At 39.8% G+C, this 15512-nt stretch overlaps 1 protein-coding gene and 1 long non-coding RNA gene across 8 annotated transcripts in view; one reads left to right on the forward strand and one right to left on the reverse strand.

The window, feature by feature from the left end:
• Positions 1 to 9715, reverse strand: part of POT1 (protection of telomeres 1) — a 36054-nt gene extending 26339 nt beyond the window's left edge. For 2 of the 6 annotated variants that reach the window (XM_072147030.1, XM_072147029.1), the window contains exons 1-4: positions 9536 to 9712; positions 9338 to 9452; positions 3170 to 3300; positions 1567 to 1857 (exon numbers count right to left, since the gene is read on the reverse strand). In XM_072147030.1, the coding sequence (XP_072003131.1) occupies positions 1567 to 1857; positions 3170 to 3300; positions 9338 to 9452; positions 9536 to 9541 (543 nt within the window). In that variant the 5' untranslated portion in view covers positions 9542 to 9712. Of the gene's footprint in view, positions 1 to 1566; positions 1858 to 1978; positions 2057 to 3169; positions 3301 to 6284; positions 6386 to 9114; positions 9137 to 9337; positions 9453 to 9535 lie in introns of those variants that run through there. The other 4 variants (XM_072147031.1, XM_072147033.1, XM_072147032.1 and 1 more) reach the window with 4 other exon arrangements.
• The window catches only part of LOC140126957 (uncharacterized), a 122783-nt gene continuing 116584 nt past the window's right edge, over positions 9314 to 15512 (forward strand). For both annotated transcript variants that reach the window (XR_011854932.1, XR_011854933.1), the window contains exons 1-2: positions 9314 to 9712; positions 10876 to 11009. This is a non-coding gene — a long non-coding RNA (uncharacterized lncRNA). The remainder of the gene's footprint in view (positions 9713 to 10875; positions 11010 to 15512) is intronic.

Raw genomic sequence — 15512 nt, forward strand, 5'->3', positions numbered from 1 at the left:
CCATATGTCACTGTTAAACACTGTGGTCAGTCTCCTTCATTCACCAAACTCTCCTTACTTTTTAGGCTGAAGAAATGAAAGGCAAAATATTAGGGAGAGGCCGAGAGCAACAAAACAGTCTAAATAATAGACAGGAGGGGGATGAAAATCAGACCCGTTCCTCATCTCTGCTTTGTCTCAGCATCTGTGTGTTGTGTGACCTCTTCTAAGATGGAGCCATTTTGTTGTGAGGGAGAACCAGTGATAAATGCAGGCAAAGCATACTTCTCCCCTCGCCTCAGTGATAGCAGATAGATGTTTTACACGTGTGGACATCTACGCTGCCTTTCCCCAGGTCTTTGGAATGGGGCCATGACGCATAAAGCTCTTTACTGACCTACCATTAGCTGTGAGTAAAGAGTTTTATTACTGGATAATAAGCAGTACTTCTGTACTGCCCAAAGCTCTTCTAAAAAAAAAATGTAAGACTACTGGTACATAGGCAATTTATGACAATTGTACAGGCATTAATACGACCTCAGGTTTCATTTAAAGATTGAAAGATTGTAACATTCATTTAAAAGGGAAAGTGCTGCGCAGCCACTACTAAATATGAGCAGCTAAAAATTTCTGTATATGCTTTAATTTTTTTAACATATATTTCTGCTTCACATGTTACTTGCAACAAGCAGTGCTTATGGGCCATTTTGTTTTAAGGTTTTTATTAGCCCTGCAGCACATATGATTGCAAAGGTCACCCACCGAGGTAAGATCTTTCAAAAGGAAATCCTGTATACACCACTAACATATTGTGTGAAAATGTTTAACAGAAGCAAATCAAAGTCACTATAAATAGCTTTTGTACTGAATAACTCCACATACACAAAAGGTTAGAAAGCAAATCACATTTTGGTTAGTTCAATTGACCCGTGCACCAACAATATATGTTGATGCCTGTATGTCCACATTAAAATTTGTTGATTCTAAGTCAAAACTCCAATGTTAAAATAGTTTTTAATAAACTGTCATAAGTTATTCCCAATTAAAAACAAACAACACAATGCCCATTATTTTTCTGAACGCCAGTGTTTCCAGAGCTATGGCATTTTATGTTATGAGGCTGCTTATCAAAATCTCTCAGCAGCAGTGAAGTGGGCAGAGACTAACCTCTTCCTATATCTGCCTTGAAACCGAGTCAAACTGAGGTTGTCTTCACTTCCCATGAGATCTTGTGTTCTCTCGTTCATTAATTTAGCAGCAAATCCACTGAAATTCCTACAACTAAATACACTGAACATTGCGTAGTGTGCATGTACAAGACGATATAGTGATTACCCTGGTAGCTTTCATTAAAAGCAGGAATATGCATGTAATAAACAGTAGAAACCAGCAGTGAAACAGTTATCATGCCCTTCAAGCCAAAAAACATGTGTACAAGCAAGATACATGCCCCCATTTAATTTATACATGCTTTCCATTCCTGATGTAATTTCTGTAGGAGTTATAAGTGTAACATTTTGCAGTATACAGGAAATGATAACTAAGGTGCAGTTAAAATTGGCTAAAAAGTTTATAGAAGTACATTACCTTAAGAAGATATGAAGCTTTGTCAATCTCAGCTTTTCCAACAAGCTGACAGAGTAAATCGAAATATTGTCCAGGCTGAACATTTGATAAGTGTTGTCTTGAGCTAGAAATATTTGGCAGTCTTAACTGCCAACTCCGCAAGGTTTCTACCTCTTTCTGGTCTTCTGTAGTAAAGTTGTAAGATTTACTAGATGTTCTTGGAACCAATGGAGCATCAATGATACCTTCAAATACTAAAGCCGAGAAACCACTGCTACTGATGCCTTGAAATTCATTGTTATACTTCTGGATCTAGGAAAAATAAACCACATGTTTATCTCTGTATTATGAAAATTGAAAAAAATTTTGAAGTGTCGGCAACAAATAAGAATGTTTACCAAGGTAAGGACAAAACACTAATAAGGTCACTTACCCTAGTAAACTTGCTCATTCAGCCTCTGGAGCAGGTCCCATGACCCACCGGAAGTGGGTTTTGGTGTTCTGCAGACTTCTGGTGGGTCAAGGGGATGTGCCAAATGTTAAATGAAATATTAAAATGCCAAACGAAAAATTATATGCCACAATTATACCCATGATGAAGCTTGTGGATTCAAGTCATATGCATGGGATTTCTGCCCCTGTACCTCCTGTGACCTAGTCAGGTATATAACCTTTTTAATCTGTTATGCGTGTCATTTTTGTACTAATGACTAATGTTTTTTGAGTGGGCTGGTTGTCATGCTTATAAATACACTTAACCCCTTAAGTGCTGCTGCCTTTTTTCATTCGGTTTCCATTTTTGCTCCCCACCTTCAAAAACCCATAACGTTTTTAATTTTTCCGTGTACAGAGCTGTATAAGCTTGTTTTCTATGCAAATTGTCCTTCCTAGTGACTATTTAATATTCCATACCATGTACTGTAAAAAAAAATCCACATATGGTGAAAACACCTTTGTGTAATTTTCTTGTAGACACGATTTTTAAAACTTTTACTGTGCGTTCCAAATGACACCTCAAGTTTATTTTTTGGTTCAGTAGAATCACAGCAATACCAAATTTATACGTTTTAGTATCTTTTAATAGACTTTAAAAAATTAAAACCTTTTATACAAATTTTTGATTCAAAATTTGGGATTATGAATATAAAATAGTTATATAATATAGTTTTGACTTACATATTTAATTCAATTAAAGAACCAACCTACATAACCTATCTTGTACATAACCAGGGGACTGCCTATAGCGATTAAAAAATAAAAAAAAACTCATTAACCTTGAGCTACTACTGTGCAGAAATGTGTATACACTAGACACAGGCTGCTGCCGTGGTGTTTTACATCATATATAGGTAAAGCTATGGATATTTATTAGTTGAAGAACACTACAAGATGCTGTGAAACATATTTTATCAATGGGATTTGTAGAATATTGTGCACATGCAATAGGACAAGCCCACCCATCCAACAAATGACAGCATGATCAGAATGTTTTTCCTTATTTGTACTATAAAGAACCTGGATAGCACTCGGAGTGGTAAGGGGTATAATGGTCAAGAAGCATGGGAGGACACTTGCAAAATCGGAGCTACAAATTGAAGACCTTTATAAAGGCTAAAATGCATACCTTTATTCTGTGAAATCTAACAATATCCCCAATTTTATAAATTTTTGGAAGTGCATCTTGATTTCCACTGAAAAACATGCACTTGAGCTTGGCATTGGATTGGTCTACTATATTAACAACAGAGCAAAAATCTGAAAGAAAAAAAAAAGGAAAGATAAGACTTTGAATAGCAGTTCTATGATGTATTACAATCTACTTATCCACAACATCTTCACCTCCTACACTGATCATTTATTCCAGATTCACTTGTGTAATCGTCAGAGGCAAAAATAAGAAGGGGTTTGGGCATCTCAGAGACACCATGTTGGAGCTTCTGTGAGTAAGAGACACACACAAAAGCTACTGCTGGTTCGAGGGTTAAAGGTCTCACCCAACTTCACTGCGACAGTATGGTCTTTTTAGCAAGATAATTTACATGTCAAATTGCAAAAAAAAATAAAAAAATCACAAATGGTGTAAGAAACATATCAAAAAGTTCAGGTTTGACTTGGCTCGGTAAACCTCCTGATCTCATCCAGACAACCCTGCATTTTCCTTGCTCCGACATCCTATTTATACCCTCCGGCCGTGAAAAGTTGGGGGTCACATCAAAACTGCTGAACATCACTGTCCTCTCTCCTGTATCCACTTACACAGAAGATACATACACACATATATTATGTCCACTTATGCAGAATATCTAGCTAAGAAAAAGAAAAATTTACTCCAAGGATGTAAACTTTCAGGTGAATCAATCAGGTAGATTAGCTGCTAACATGGAATAAATCCACCTGATCACTTTACATCCCTGGAGTGCTGCCATTTTTTTCTTACATTTGGGGGACCTGTCGTCTGGCCTTTAATAGCGTTTTCTTGCATCTATTAGTGCCGTTGAAGATTTTCTTATCTATATTTATTATACATACAAACACTCTTTTTAAAGCCCCAGGCACTAGCCCCAAGAGGTTTTTCAAAGAAACATTAATTTACATTTGTACAAGAAATGTAGGAGGGGTCAGGACTTAGTGCTGAAAATAATCTTCAAGACAAGATGACAAAGGTGACTGGGGCAGGATTCATACAGAGAAACGAACACTCGCTGACTGACATACATCTCAATAACCCAGGATATCCCACAGAAGTCTCTTACATTTCATTTCAAACATTTTATTCTATAGGTCATATCTATGTGGTTCACAAAAAATTCTTGCCATTCAACATATCCTAGAATGCATTCTAATGGATAATTTATTTATGTTCCTGTAACACTCATTATTTTGTACCTTCAAGGGAAAGCTAGGTAATTTGGAATATTTAATTAGAGTTACATTATTGCTAGAACTCATTGAAAATGTATTACTGAGAAAAATCTTGACTAACAAGATCCTTACTTCAAGTAAAAATTATCTACTACAGAACTGACCCTTTTAACCCAGTGGAAGCAAAAACAACAAAATGAATATAGTACAGTCACTAGTAGAGTACAAATGGTAAGAACTGAGATGATTCCCCCTTGGAGCTGCAGCGTCCTCCTAGGATCTGGTCTTGGTTGAGGCCAGATAAGTCGATGCAAATTGAGCATGTATAAAAAATTCAGGTAGATTGACTCGCTGCTACCAATAAGAAGGATTCATGGGATTGGATTGAATGGAATTCCTTTAATTAGGGTTTTCAAAATATGACAAAGTGTTTCTGGGGCGGATCGCCCCCTTCATCGGGTCTAACAGGTACAAACAGGGAAATAAATATAAATAAATATTTAAAGGAAACCTACCACTTTAAAATGACCCTTCTGACCCACAAATACCTTAAGCTAGCTCAGGATGAGCTGATGCCGGACCATATTTTCAATTAAACCAGAAACCGCTGTATTTGTAGAAAGATGATTTTCTTGTGGTAGTAAAATCTCTCTTCGGCGCTTCTATAAGCGTCATACAGCGCGCACCCCGGACCCTGCTCCGCGATCACGCTCTCGTCAGCGCCGCTCCCGTCACTAATTTTGCTGTGCCCGAGAGCCGGTGACGTCACCGAGCTCTCGGGCACACTAGCGCATGCGCACCACCTCCTCCTGGCGCGTCGCGGCCGGATCCCATTGCGCATGGGCGAAGTCCCGAAGCCTCGTAGTGGCAGTGGAGGGAGCCCCCCCTTTCGTTGGTGGGAGCGGCGAGCATAGTGTTTTCTTAATGTTCTCTCACCCCCACGGTCTTCTCTCTGAAGCCTCGCGATACTACGAGGCTTCGGGACTTCGCGCATGCGCAATGGGATCCGGCCGCGACGCGCCGGGAGGAGGTGGTGCGCATGCGCTAGTGTGCCCGAGAGCTCGGTGACGTCACCGTCTCTCGGGCACAGCAAAATTAGTGACGGGATCGGCGCTGACGAGAGCGTGACCGCGGAGCAGGGTCCGGGGTGCGCGCCGTATGACGCTTACAGAAGCGCCGAAGAGAGATTTTACTACCACAAGAAAATCATTTTTCTACAAATACAGCGGTTTCTGGTTTAATTGAAAATATGGTCCGGCATCAGCTCATCCTGAGCTAGCTTAAGGTATTTGTGGGTCAGAAGGGTCATTTTAAAGTGGTAGGTTTCCTTTAAGGCATTACTAGTATTACTGTAAGAGTTCATGATCATAAAATACAATAATGTTTAAAATGCATATAAATAAATAAAGATAAATAGATCGATTGTTACATAATGAAATAAAAAAAATCATGCAAAATACAATAAAAAGTATACAGCATACAGAATTACGCAAATAAATGAGTGTAAATAGATATTACTGATCCCCAAAGAACTCCCACATTCAGCTCTTAGGCTACATTCACACTAACGTATGCCCGCTGGGCCGTAGCACACAAAAGCTCCGTACACCAAAGTATGAAGAAGTTATTAGCCAGAAGATGGGGAAATAGATATATATATATTTTTGTACAGAAAGTTTTAATTTAAACTCCCATTTTAAAATCAGTTTTTTTAACCACATGTGCATTGGAAGAAGGGTATTCTTATACAGCAAGGATATCCCAAACTCTATATATTACCTTATATACTCAAGTATAAGCCTAGTTTTTCAGCACAAAAATATGTGCTGAAAACCCAAACTCGGCTTATACTAGAGTAAACAAAATGAAGGTTTTACCAGGTTTTTGTGGTAAAATTAGGGGCCTCGGCTTATACTTGGGTCGGCTTATACTCGAGTATATACGGTAACTGGAAAAGTTGGGGGGTCATCTTGTACACCTGAAAATACAGTACATGGGAATGTTTAAGTGACACATCCACATTAATAAGGCTTTTTATCACCATTATGATACAACAACCATTGTATTTATTATTTAGGTAGAACATAAAACATATTTATTAAAATATAATCTTAGAACTATAACTTTAAAAAAATTGGAATTATGCAAAACACTTTAGAAAAAAAAAAAAGTTTAACAAAAATGTACGATTTAATATTTGTTTAGCGATTCTCTGAATTTGTTCTTAGAAACAGTATACTGTCCATATATCCATCTGATACTTCTTCATAGATGACCTCAAGTCTGATCTAATTATTTTAAGGCTAGAGCACAGCCTCTCTACACTGACTTGGGTTAACGGCAATGCAGCAACCACATAGGCAACATCTTTGTGTTTTTATACATGATTTGCCACTGGCACATTGTAATGATTCTGCAGAAACCATACGCCCACTGGTCTTATAAAGGAAGACGAACTGCGAATATTTCAGGGCATGCAAGTCAGAAAACTGTTGTCCTGTGCTCCATTTTGTGGTGCGGTGACTTCCATCAAGTAACCAATCTACTATTGAGAATAGGCAATCAAATAATTCCTAGAAAAACCTTGTAAAATCCATGAGTTTCTTGCATTAGTTATTTTTCAAAACTGCCATATGTCGCTTTATAACTTGAGAATGCTTTTACTTAGCAGATTGTTTTTTGTGACATGTTGGACTTGTAAATTTTGGTTCATATATTTTGTATTTATTTGTTTATTTATGAAAAAAGGGCGAATTTGGCAAAATGAACCATTTTCAAAATTAGGACCAATTTGAACCCAAATTAGTTACTAATTACCATTTTCAAACTATCAAAACAGCAAAGAACAAGCTTGTTAACACTAAATAATTTTTCTGAAATGTAAACAAAATTGAGGTTTTAGTTGAAATTTTCTAGCCTTAAAATTTACCACTGAACGACCAGGCGCTTTTTCGTTTTTGCGTTTTCATTATTCATTCCCCACCTTCAAGAATCCATAACTTTTTTAAAGAACTGTGTGAGGGCTTGTTTTCTGCATAACAAATTGTACTTCATTGTGACAGTACAAAGAATGTGCTGAAAAACCTCACCTCGGCTTATACATGAGACAAAAAAAATAAACGTACATACTCACCTTTCGGTGCTCCTAATGTTTGGCAAGTTTCCTCTTCTGTCTTCTCCGCAGCTACTCTTCTGTCTGCTGTAACAGGCGCATGTTACAGCAGACAGAAGAGGAGCTGACGGGACCGGAGTCAAGTCAAGCATCCTGGAGCCGCGCCAAACATCCGGACTGCCCAAAGGTGAGTACGCAAGTTTATGTTTTTTAAGTGCTGGGTAAACTGGGGCTGGCTGGCTACATACTGGGAGACTGTGACAAAATGGAAAAAAAGTGGCATTTTCGACTTTGGGCGCTATTTTTCGTTACGGGGTTAAACGTCGGGAATAACCGTTACTATATTTTGATAGATAAGACATTTTGAGATGCAGCAATACCTAACATGTTTATCATATGTACTGTTTATTTATATTTATATCAGTTCTAGAAAAAAGGATAGTGATTTCAATTTTTATGTTTTTTTACTTCTTTACTTGCACAGTAATGGGATATGAACTAGAGATCCCTTGTTCATACTAATGCACTGAAATAACCAGGTATTGGAGTGCATTAGTAATGTCACAGGCAGGTGCAAGATAGAGCAGGCAGTTGTCCAGGGAGGTGCTGATAAGCTAAGGAAGGGAGCTCCTTTCTCACCAGGTAAGTAGAGTCTACAGGCTCAGCATTATCCACGGGATCTAACAGGTTAAACAGTCTGGATCGGAAAGATATCCTAACTGGACTGGTTAACCTGTTAGAGCAAGGGCCCGGCTATCATAAGACAACTGAGCAACTGCTCTCCCACGCACTTGGGACCGATGCAGAACTTAGGAAGGGCTGGTGGAGAAACTCGTATGGGTGGTCATTAAAGGGGTTGTCCACCTCTTGAAAATCCTGCAGACGAGCTGGAGCTGTACTTACCTCCTCGGTCGCTATCAAAAGAGTCAAAAAGCGCATGCACTAGTAATGTCAACCTATGCACTTGCATAGACTGAAAGCAGACAGTTTGGTCCTGCCAGGTGTTAGATCGATACATTGCCGCAGTGCCATCATATCCATACAGTGGAGTGAAACATTTAGGACATATTGTTACATTTCGGAAGGTATAAAGGAGAGCAGGAGTAGGAATTTCCTGGCACCAACTTCCACCATGTGTATATAGTGTATGTATATGTGTATATATGGTATGTGCCGTTACATTGTGTATATACTTTATGTATTTGTATATGTTATTGACTGAATGTGCATGTAAATGTTGTACTTGTGATAATGGTAGCAACTACGCCACCTCCACGCAATGTGGGCTTTAGAGGGGCATAGACGGAGGGGGACGCTGGGCATTCCGCCCCTTTCCGGGAAAACCTTTAGTTCGTAGGTTTTTATGCTAAACTACATCAGGATGAACTGCTATCATTCGTCAGTGCAACCCCCCCTTCCCCATGTATGTGTATTTGAAAAGTATAAAGTTTCCCCTTCCCCCTAAAAATGCTTAAAAATCATACAGGGCAATCTGGGACACAGTGGGTGGCTTAGTGTCTCAAATTGCTCTGACAGGTTCCCTTGAAGGAGAAGTGGTAGCCCATACAAAAGTCTGCTATGGGGCCCACTCTTACCCCCTGGTGGTAGAAGAAATGCAAAGTGAAAGCCTAGTCACTGCCAGCAATGAAAACAGCAGAACCCGGAGGGTTGGTGGGCACAACGCCATTTATGCTGCACCTGGCACAGTAATGGGTTCTGGGGAGGGGCCCTTTAATTGCAGGCGTGGTCACAGTGAATGTGGGCGGGACCTATATGACACGCATGCCCGTTGAATAACCTCTTTGCAGTATTTCTTACCTGTGCCTTTACTTCGATACGGAAGTTTGAAAAATGACACCACCCCAAAGACGTTGGCGATTGTGCCCTCCTTCAGCTGATCAAGCGGCGTATACACGTACTTCTGCGGGGGACCCTAAAACATGAAGACAAGAACACCATGTGACCAGATGCAGGACTATGTGCGCGTCCATTGTAGTGGACAGGACAGGCACATACACTCATCCTCCTCGCATTTCACCGCCACAACATAAAGACACGTGACACTCCGGGGCGCGCGCTCATCCCAGTCTCCGGATCGGAGCTCACGTGACCCGGCAAAAACAGGCTGGGAGGGGCTTGGTTTCCACGCGTCTATGGGGAAGCGGGAACTGACGCTTCGTATGGGTCGTGTGTGTACGTTGTCACATGTGTCGTGTCATGTATTTTCTTTACAGCAGAAGCTTATCTTCAGAGACTCCGCCCCTTATTTAACTCCTGAAGGTGGAATACAAGAGATACTGAGGATGTGCTTAATAGGGGAGGGCGGGAGTAAGGGATTAGAGGTAAAGGTGTCCTTTATATATGAGGGAACTACAGGAAGTATAGGGCTTTATGTTGGCTGCCGTATGAGATGGAATGCTGTACTCAAAAAGTTGCAGTTATTTGGATAGTAGGGCATTTAATTTATTGAAACAGAACAGTGGTGGATATACCCTCCCAAAAAAAGGATAGCTCCTCCTCTAAGTTGGCCCTTCCCCACCTCCGAGTCACAGAGCCCAGGAGAAGAGGTAGTAGAACGCGAAAAGCGCTTTGGGGTATTACTGTTTCATCACTAGGTGATTGTGATGCAGGGCACTTGGTGTATAGAATTTTACATGCACTAAGCACTTTATATTTATGTCTTTTATACCTATATTGTTTAACGGGGTTTTTACTGTGTTTGTTCTCTGAAGATGTATTGGGCACCATCTCAAATGTTGCTAGGCTACCAGTTAGTTAGGTAGTTAGGACAGGAAATAGATTAGAAACCCATCCGGGTTTGAAAAAACTTTTGCATAGAATATGGACTGCACATACATATTTTAATACATGTGAATTAAGATCTTTAAGGATTTTTGGAAGTCTTTGCAGCTTCTTCTATATTTTGCCTTCAGCTGACCAGCTGGAGGGTGGCACACTTCAACCACCTTTATCTCCTGCACCCTTCCACCTAGAAACATATTTCTTGTGTATTATTAAACAGGAGAGTATCCCTGTGTATGAATGCTTAACAGAACCTTCATTGGCAGTCTCCATAAGGAGAACTCTTACTTTCTACAGCGCTGTCTACAGTTGGGAGTCTTTTCCTTCTGGAATAGATATACTGGTCTGGTTTTAATCCCGCATCATGTCATAAGGCCTCTTGTAGGTCATGCTTGATGTCAAGGGAGCTGCCTTACAATGCAGCTAAAAGAGGCATGGTTTCCTTATCCCATCCTGGAAAACTTTGCATTTTAACAGAACCGAAGATATTCACTCTTAAAGTTACAGTCAGAAATAAAAGCTGTGCATAAAAAAATAAAAATGTGTTTTTACAGACGCCGGAGTTCCAGCGGGGAGCAGCGAACGTGACCGGAAGTAAAGTACTAAGTACTTCCGGTTTGCGGGGCTGCGATCTTCAACACGCCGCCAAGTCCAGGAGGAGCCCAGGGATTATAGTACTCCTCCTTGGGTGAGTGTTTTAGTTTGTAGTTTAGATTATTCCCTTTTTTACTTGCACTTTCTGGGGTTTGAATGAGCCCAGAAGAGTCGAGGGGTGGACCCGGAATGGGGGCGGAGCCTAACTCTTATAAAAGCCCGGGCTGCAGGAGGACTTGAAGCTCCTGAGCCTTTGAGAACCCCAACTCCGGTAATCAGTGTGGTGAGTGTTTGCTAAGGGTAATTTTTCTGACTCCTTATACTGATGGCAATTTTTATAAACAAAATTTTTAGGGAGAAGAGGTCCCCTAGGGATTGTAGAATCTGTAATCGGAAATTACCTTCAATCTATGAAACAAGTACCTGCTCAGCATGTATTGCAAAAATTATCGCAGAAGAATCCTCTTCTTGACTAGAATCTCTGCGATCCGTAATAAGAGAGGAGGTACAAGTGACGGTCAAAGATATTATTGACCAGAGACCAACCCTAATAGAGAAAGACCTCCCGGGACCTTCCTCAGCAAATCCCATTGAAGTGTTGTCAGAGGAAGAGGGAGAAAAGGGGGATGCCTCTTCAGTCTCGGAAGAGGAATTATTGGGGCGCCCTTTATTTCTAGTGGAAGATACAGAAGGGTTAATAAGAATGGTCAAATCCTCCATGGATATAGAGGAAAAGAAACTACATAAATCAGTCCAGGATATAATGTTTGAGGGGTTAGTGGAAAGGAAAAGACGTTCTTTTCCAATCCATAATACCATACAAGCCCTTATTACTAAGGAATGGCAAAACCCTGATAAAAAGTCATATATCCCTAGGGCCATTAAAAGAAAGTACCCGTTTGAGGAGAGTGCTACGTCTTCTTGGGGCCTTCCACCGAAGGTAGAAGCCTCCATTATTAAGATCTCCCGTGACGCCTCCTTACCTTTTGGGGATATTAACTCCTAAAAAGACCCCATGTATAGGAAGGCGGAAGGATTCCTTAAAAAAATCATGGGAATATGCTACCACTTCCTTTAGGCCAGCAGTAGCGGCAACTTGTGTAGCCTGCTCAGTTTTATTATGGTTAGACCAGCTAGGGGGGGGGATATCCAAAATAAAGAACCTAGGTATTCAAAAAGGGGCGGCGCTTCTGGCGGATGCCTCGGTGGATGTTTTGAGACTCTCTGCTAGATCTGCAGCACTGTCTAACTCGGCCAGAAGAGCGTTATGGTTGAAGAGCTGGTCGGATGACATAGCCTCCAGAAGCAAATTATGTGGCATTCCTTGTGATGGAAATTTCCTGTTTGGTCCCATTCTAGATGATTTATTGGAAAAAGCTGGAGATAGGAAAAAAGGTTTCCCCACTACCTCCGCTCCCTAAAGAGCCAAATCCTTTTGGGCCTTTCGTAAATCAAGGCACCAGAGGAGAGATCGAGAGAACAGACCAGGTCCGTCCAGATCCATGCAGACAAATACAGGTTATTTGTTCGGCCAACAGTATATGCAGTTCAGGCAGACCACTTCTCTGCCGCAATGACGCGAGGCCCCAGGTAGGAGGAAGGCTATCCCACTTCTTCCCTGCCTGGAGACACATTTCAAACAGCCAACGGATTCTCAGATCTGTATCACAAGGGATAACATTGGACTTCAAAAACCTACCCTTTCGAAGATTCAAGATAACAAAGGTTCCATTGGGAGAGAAAGGCAACACGATGGTGTCAGAAATAGCCGAATTACTCTCCAAAAAGGTACAGTGTCCAGTCCCAATAGGAGAGGAACGTCAAGGGTTCTACTCAACTCTATTTTGGGTAAAAAAAATCAAGTGGGGCCCTGACGATTATAATAAATTTGAAAGAGTTAAACAGGCATTTACAGGTACCAGTTTTCAAAATGGGAACGCTAAAATCGATAGTAAATCTGTTTATATCCGGGATGTTTTATGGCGTCAATAGATCTCACAGACGCCTATAACCATGTAGCTATTCATCCGGAATATCAGAAATACCTAAGGTTTGCGGTTCAGTTGGGGCAAAAGATAATCCATTTTCATTTGCGGAAATGGCAGCCTTCATAAGATTAGATCAGGGGCTTTTTATACCCTACCTGGACGACTTCCTCTTGGTAGGACCCTCAGAAGAAGCAGTGAGAAATCAGGTTATCAGAGTTCGGGAAATACTAGAATTTCTGGAATGAATAGTAAACATAGAGAAATCAGAAATAACCCCGTCCCAACAGAAGCTCTTCCTGGGGGTTCTTGTAGACTCGAGTTGCCAAAAATCTTTTCTTCCCTAGAGAAACAAGGAAGTATAAGGGAAAATAAATATAACCAAAATAAAAAGGTTCTCCCAAACGACCATCAGGGGGTATGTCCCTTTTGGGAAGTTTAGTGGCCACCGTTTCCAGCAATTCCCTGGGCTAATTTTCACGTTAGAGTATTACAGAATTTTCTACTTCAAGTATGGGACAAAAATCCTATTTCCCTAGACAAAGAGATAAAGATACCAGTCTTAGTACTAGAGTCCCTAAGTTGGTGGTTAATTCAGGAAAATTTAGAAAAGGGTCTCCCCTGGGTAAGAAGTCCAGAAAAAATCATCACAACGGATGCATGTCCGTGGGGATGGGGTGCACACTTAGAAGGCAAAATGTTTCAGAGCCAGTGGAACACTCAGGAAGCAAATTTATCCTCAAAAGTCCCATAAATGTTGCATTTTTCTTTTTATACAGCTTATTAACAAGTTGCAGTTCATAAATATGGCCGTGCACTAGCCAACATAATGATAACTTGATAGGTTAGTGCACTTCTCTGTATATTTGGCCTGAAATTTCAACTTTTTGTGATCAAAAAGTCGCAAAAAATATGAAGCAACTTTTTATGCTACTTTTTTAAGGCCAAAATGTCTAGGAAATCCTATGATAAATCGCCCCTATGGAATTAACAAAAAATAATTACTTAAAATATTTTTGACATTGTATCATTTTTTTATCATAAGAACTTGGTTAAAAATATAGGTAATTTGCAATTACACCTTCCCTTTAACCCCTTCGCGTCTATGCCATTTTAGACCTTCAGGACCAGGCCTGATTTTTTAAATTTGCCCTGTGTCATTATAGGTGGTTATAACTTTGTGACGCTTTAACATATCCAGGGGATTTTGAGATTGTTTTACCGTCACACATTGTACTTCAAAGTAATAGAAAAATTTTGATGATATCTTTTGTGTTTAGTTATGAATAAAATTGAAATTTGGCTAAAATTTCTGAAAAATTTTCATTTTCAAAGTTCAAAATTTTCTGCTTTTCAGGCAGATAGTCATAGCACCCAAGTAACTTTATAACTAACATTTCCCGAATGTCTGCTTTATATTGGCGCAGGGTTTTATGCATCTTCTCTCTTTTCTAGGTTGTTAGGAGGTTCAGAATTTTGGGTGCAATTTTTCTCATTTTTATGAAAATCGCCAAAACCCTTATTTAGAGGCACATGCTCAGGTCTAAGTGACTTTGAGAGGCCTAAACAGCAGTAAAACCCCATGTATCACGCCATTTTAGAAACTACACCCCTCAATGTGTAAAAAATCAACTTTAAGAAGTATGTTAACCCTTTAGATGCTTCACAGTGGTTAAAACAAAATGGAGGTCTAATTTACAAGCTGTCATTTTTTTTAGACAATATATTAATTTTGGCCAAAAATTAAACCGTCACAAAGTATTAAATGACAAAAAATTCCACAAAGTTTGATACCCAATTTCTCCCGAGTATAAGGATGCCCCATATGTGGTGGTGACTGCTGTACGGCCGCACGGCCGGGCATAGAAGGGAAGCTGCGCCATTCAGAACAGATCTGCAATGTCACATCTTACAGGCTATAAAATGTTTATTTTTTTGTAATTTGGACATATGGGGGATTATTTTTTTTGTGGATGAAATCCACTTTTCAGGGACATCATTTACGGTGGGGCTCAATAGCCAATAATCAGATTTTATTAACTCTTTCTTGGTGGTGGTTAAAAAAATCAATTCTTGTTTATGGTTTTTAGCATTTTTTTCGCCGGACGTTCACCATACCATAAAAATAATGTGTTATCTTTATTCTACGGGTCATCACGATGACAGCGATACCCCATTTATATGGCTTTTTTATGGTTAACTTGTTTTGCAGAATATAGAACTAATTTTGTGAGAAATTTGCTTGTTTTTGCTTGCCGTGTAACAATGGGCAGAACATTTATATTTTTTGGTTTACAGAGTTGGTTTATAGCTTATTTTTTGCGGGACAAGCTGTACTTATTCTTGGTATCATGTCGGGGTAAATTTTACTTTTTGATTACTTTTTATGCGCTTTTTATGAGGTCAGATGTGAAAATTTCATAATTTTTGCAAGTTTTTTTGTGTTTTTTTTTACGCCGTTCACCGTACGGGTTCAGTGACGATTTTATTCTATTGTACGGGTTGTAACGGACGTTGTGATGCCCAATATGTTGTGTTTTTTTTGTGATTTTCACTTTTTTATGTTTTATTGTATTATTGCATGGGATGGGACTTCAAGGGACTTTTATTCT

The sequence above is a fragment of the Engystomops pustulosus genome, chromosome 4, assembly GCF_040894005.1.
Source record: "Engystomops pustulosus chromosome 4, aEngPut4.maternal, whole genome shotgun sequence".
Classification (NCBI taxonomy): domain Eukaryota; kingdom Metazoa; phylum Chordata; class Amphibia; order Anura; family Leptodactylidae; genus Engystomops; species Engystomops pustulosus.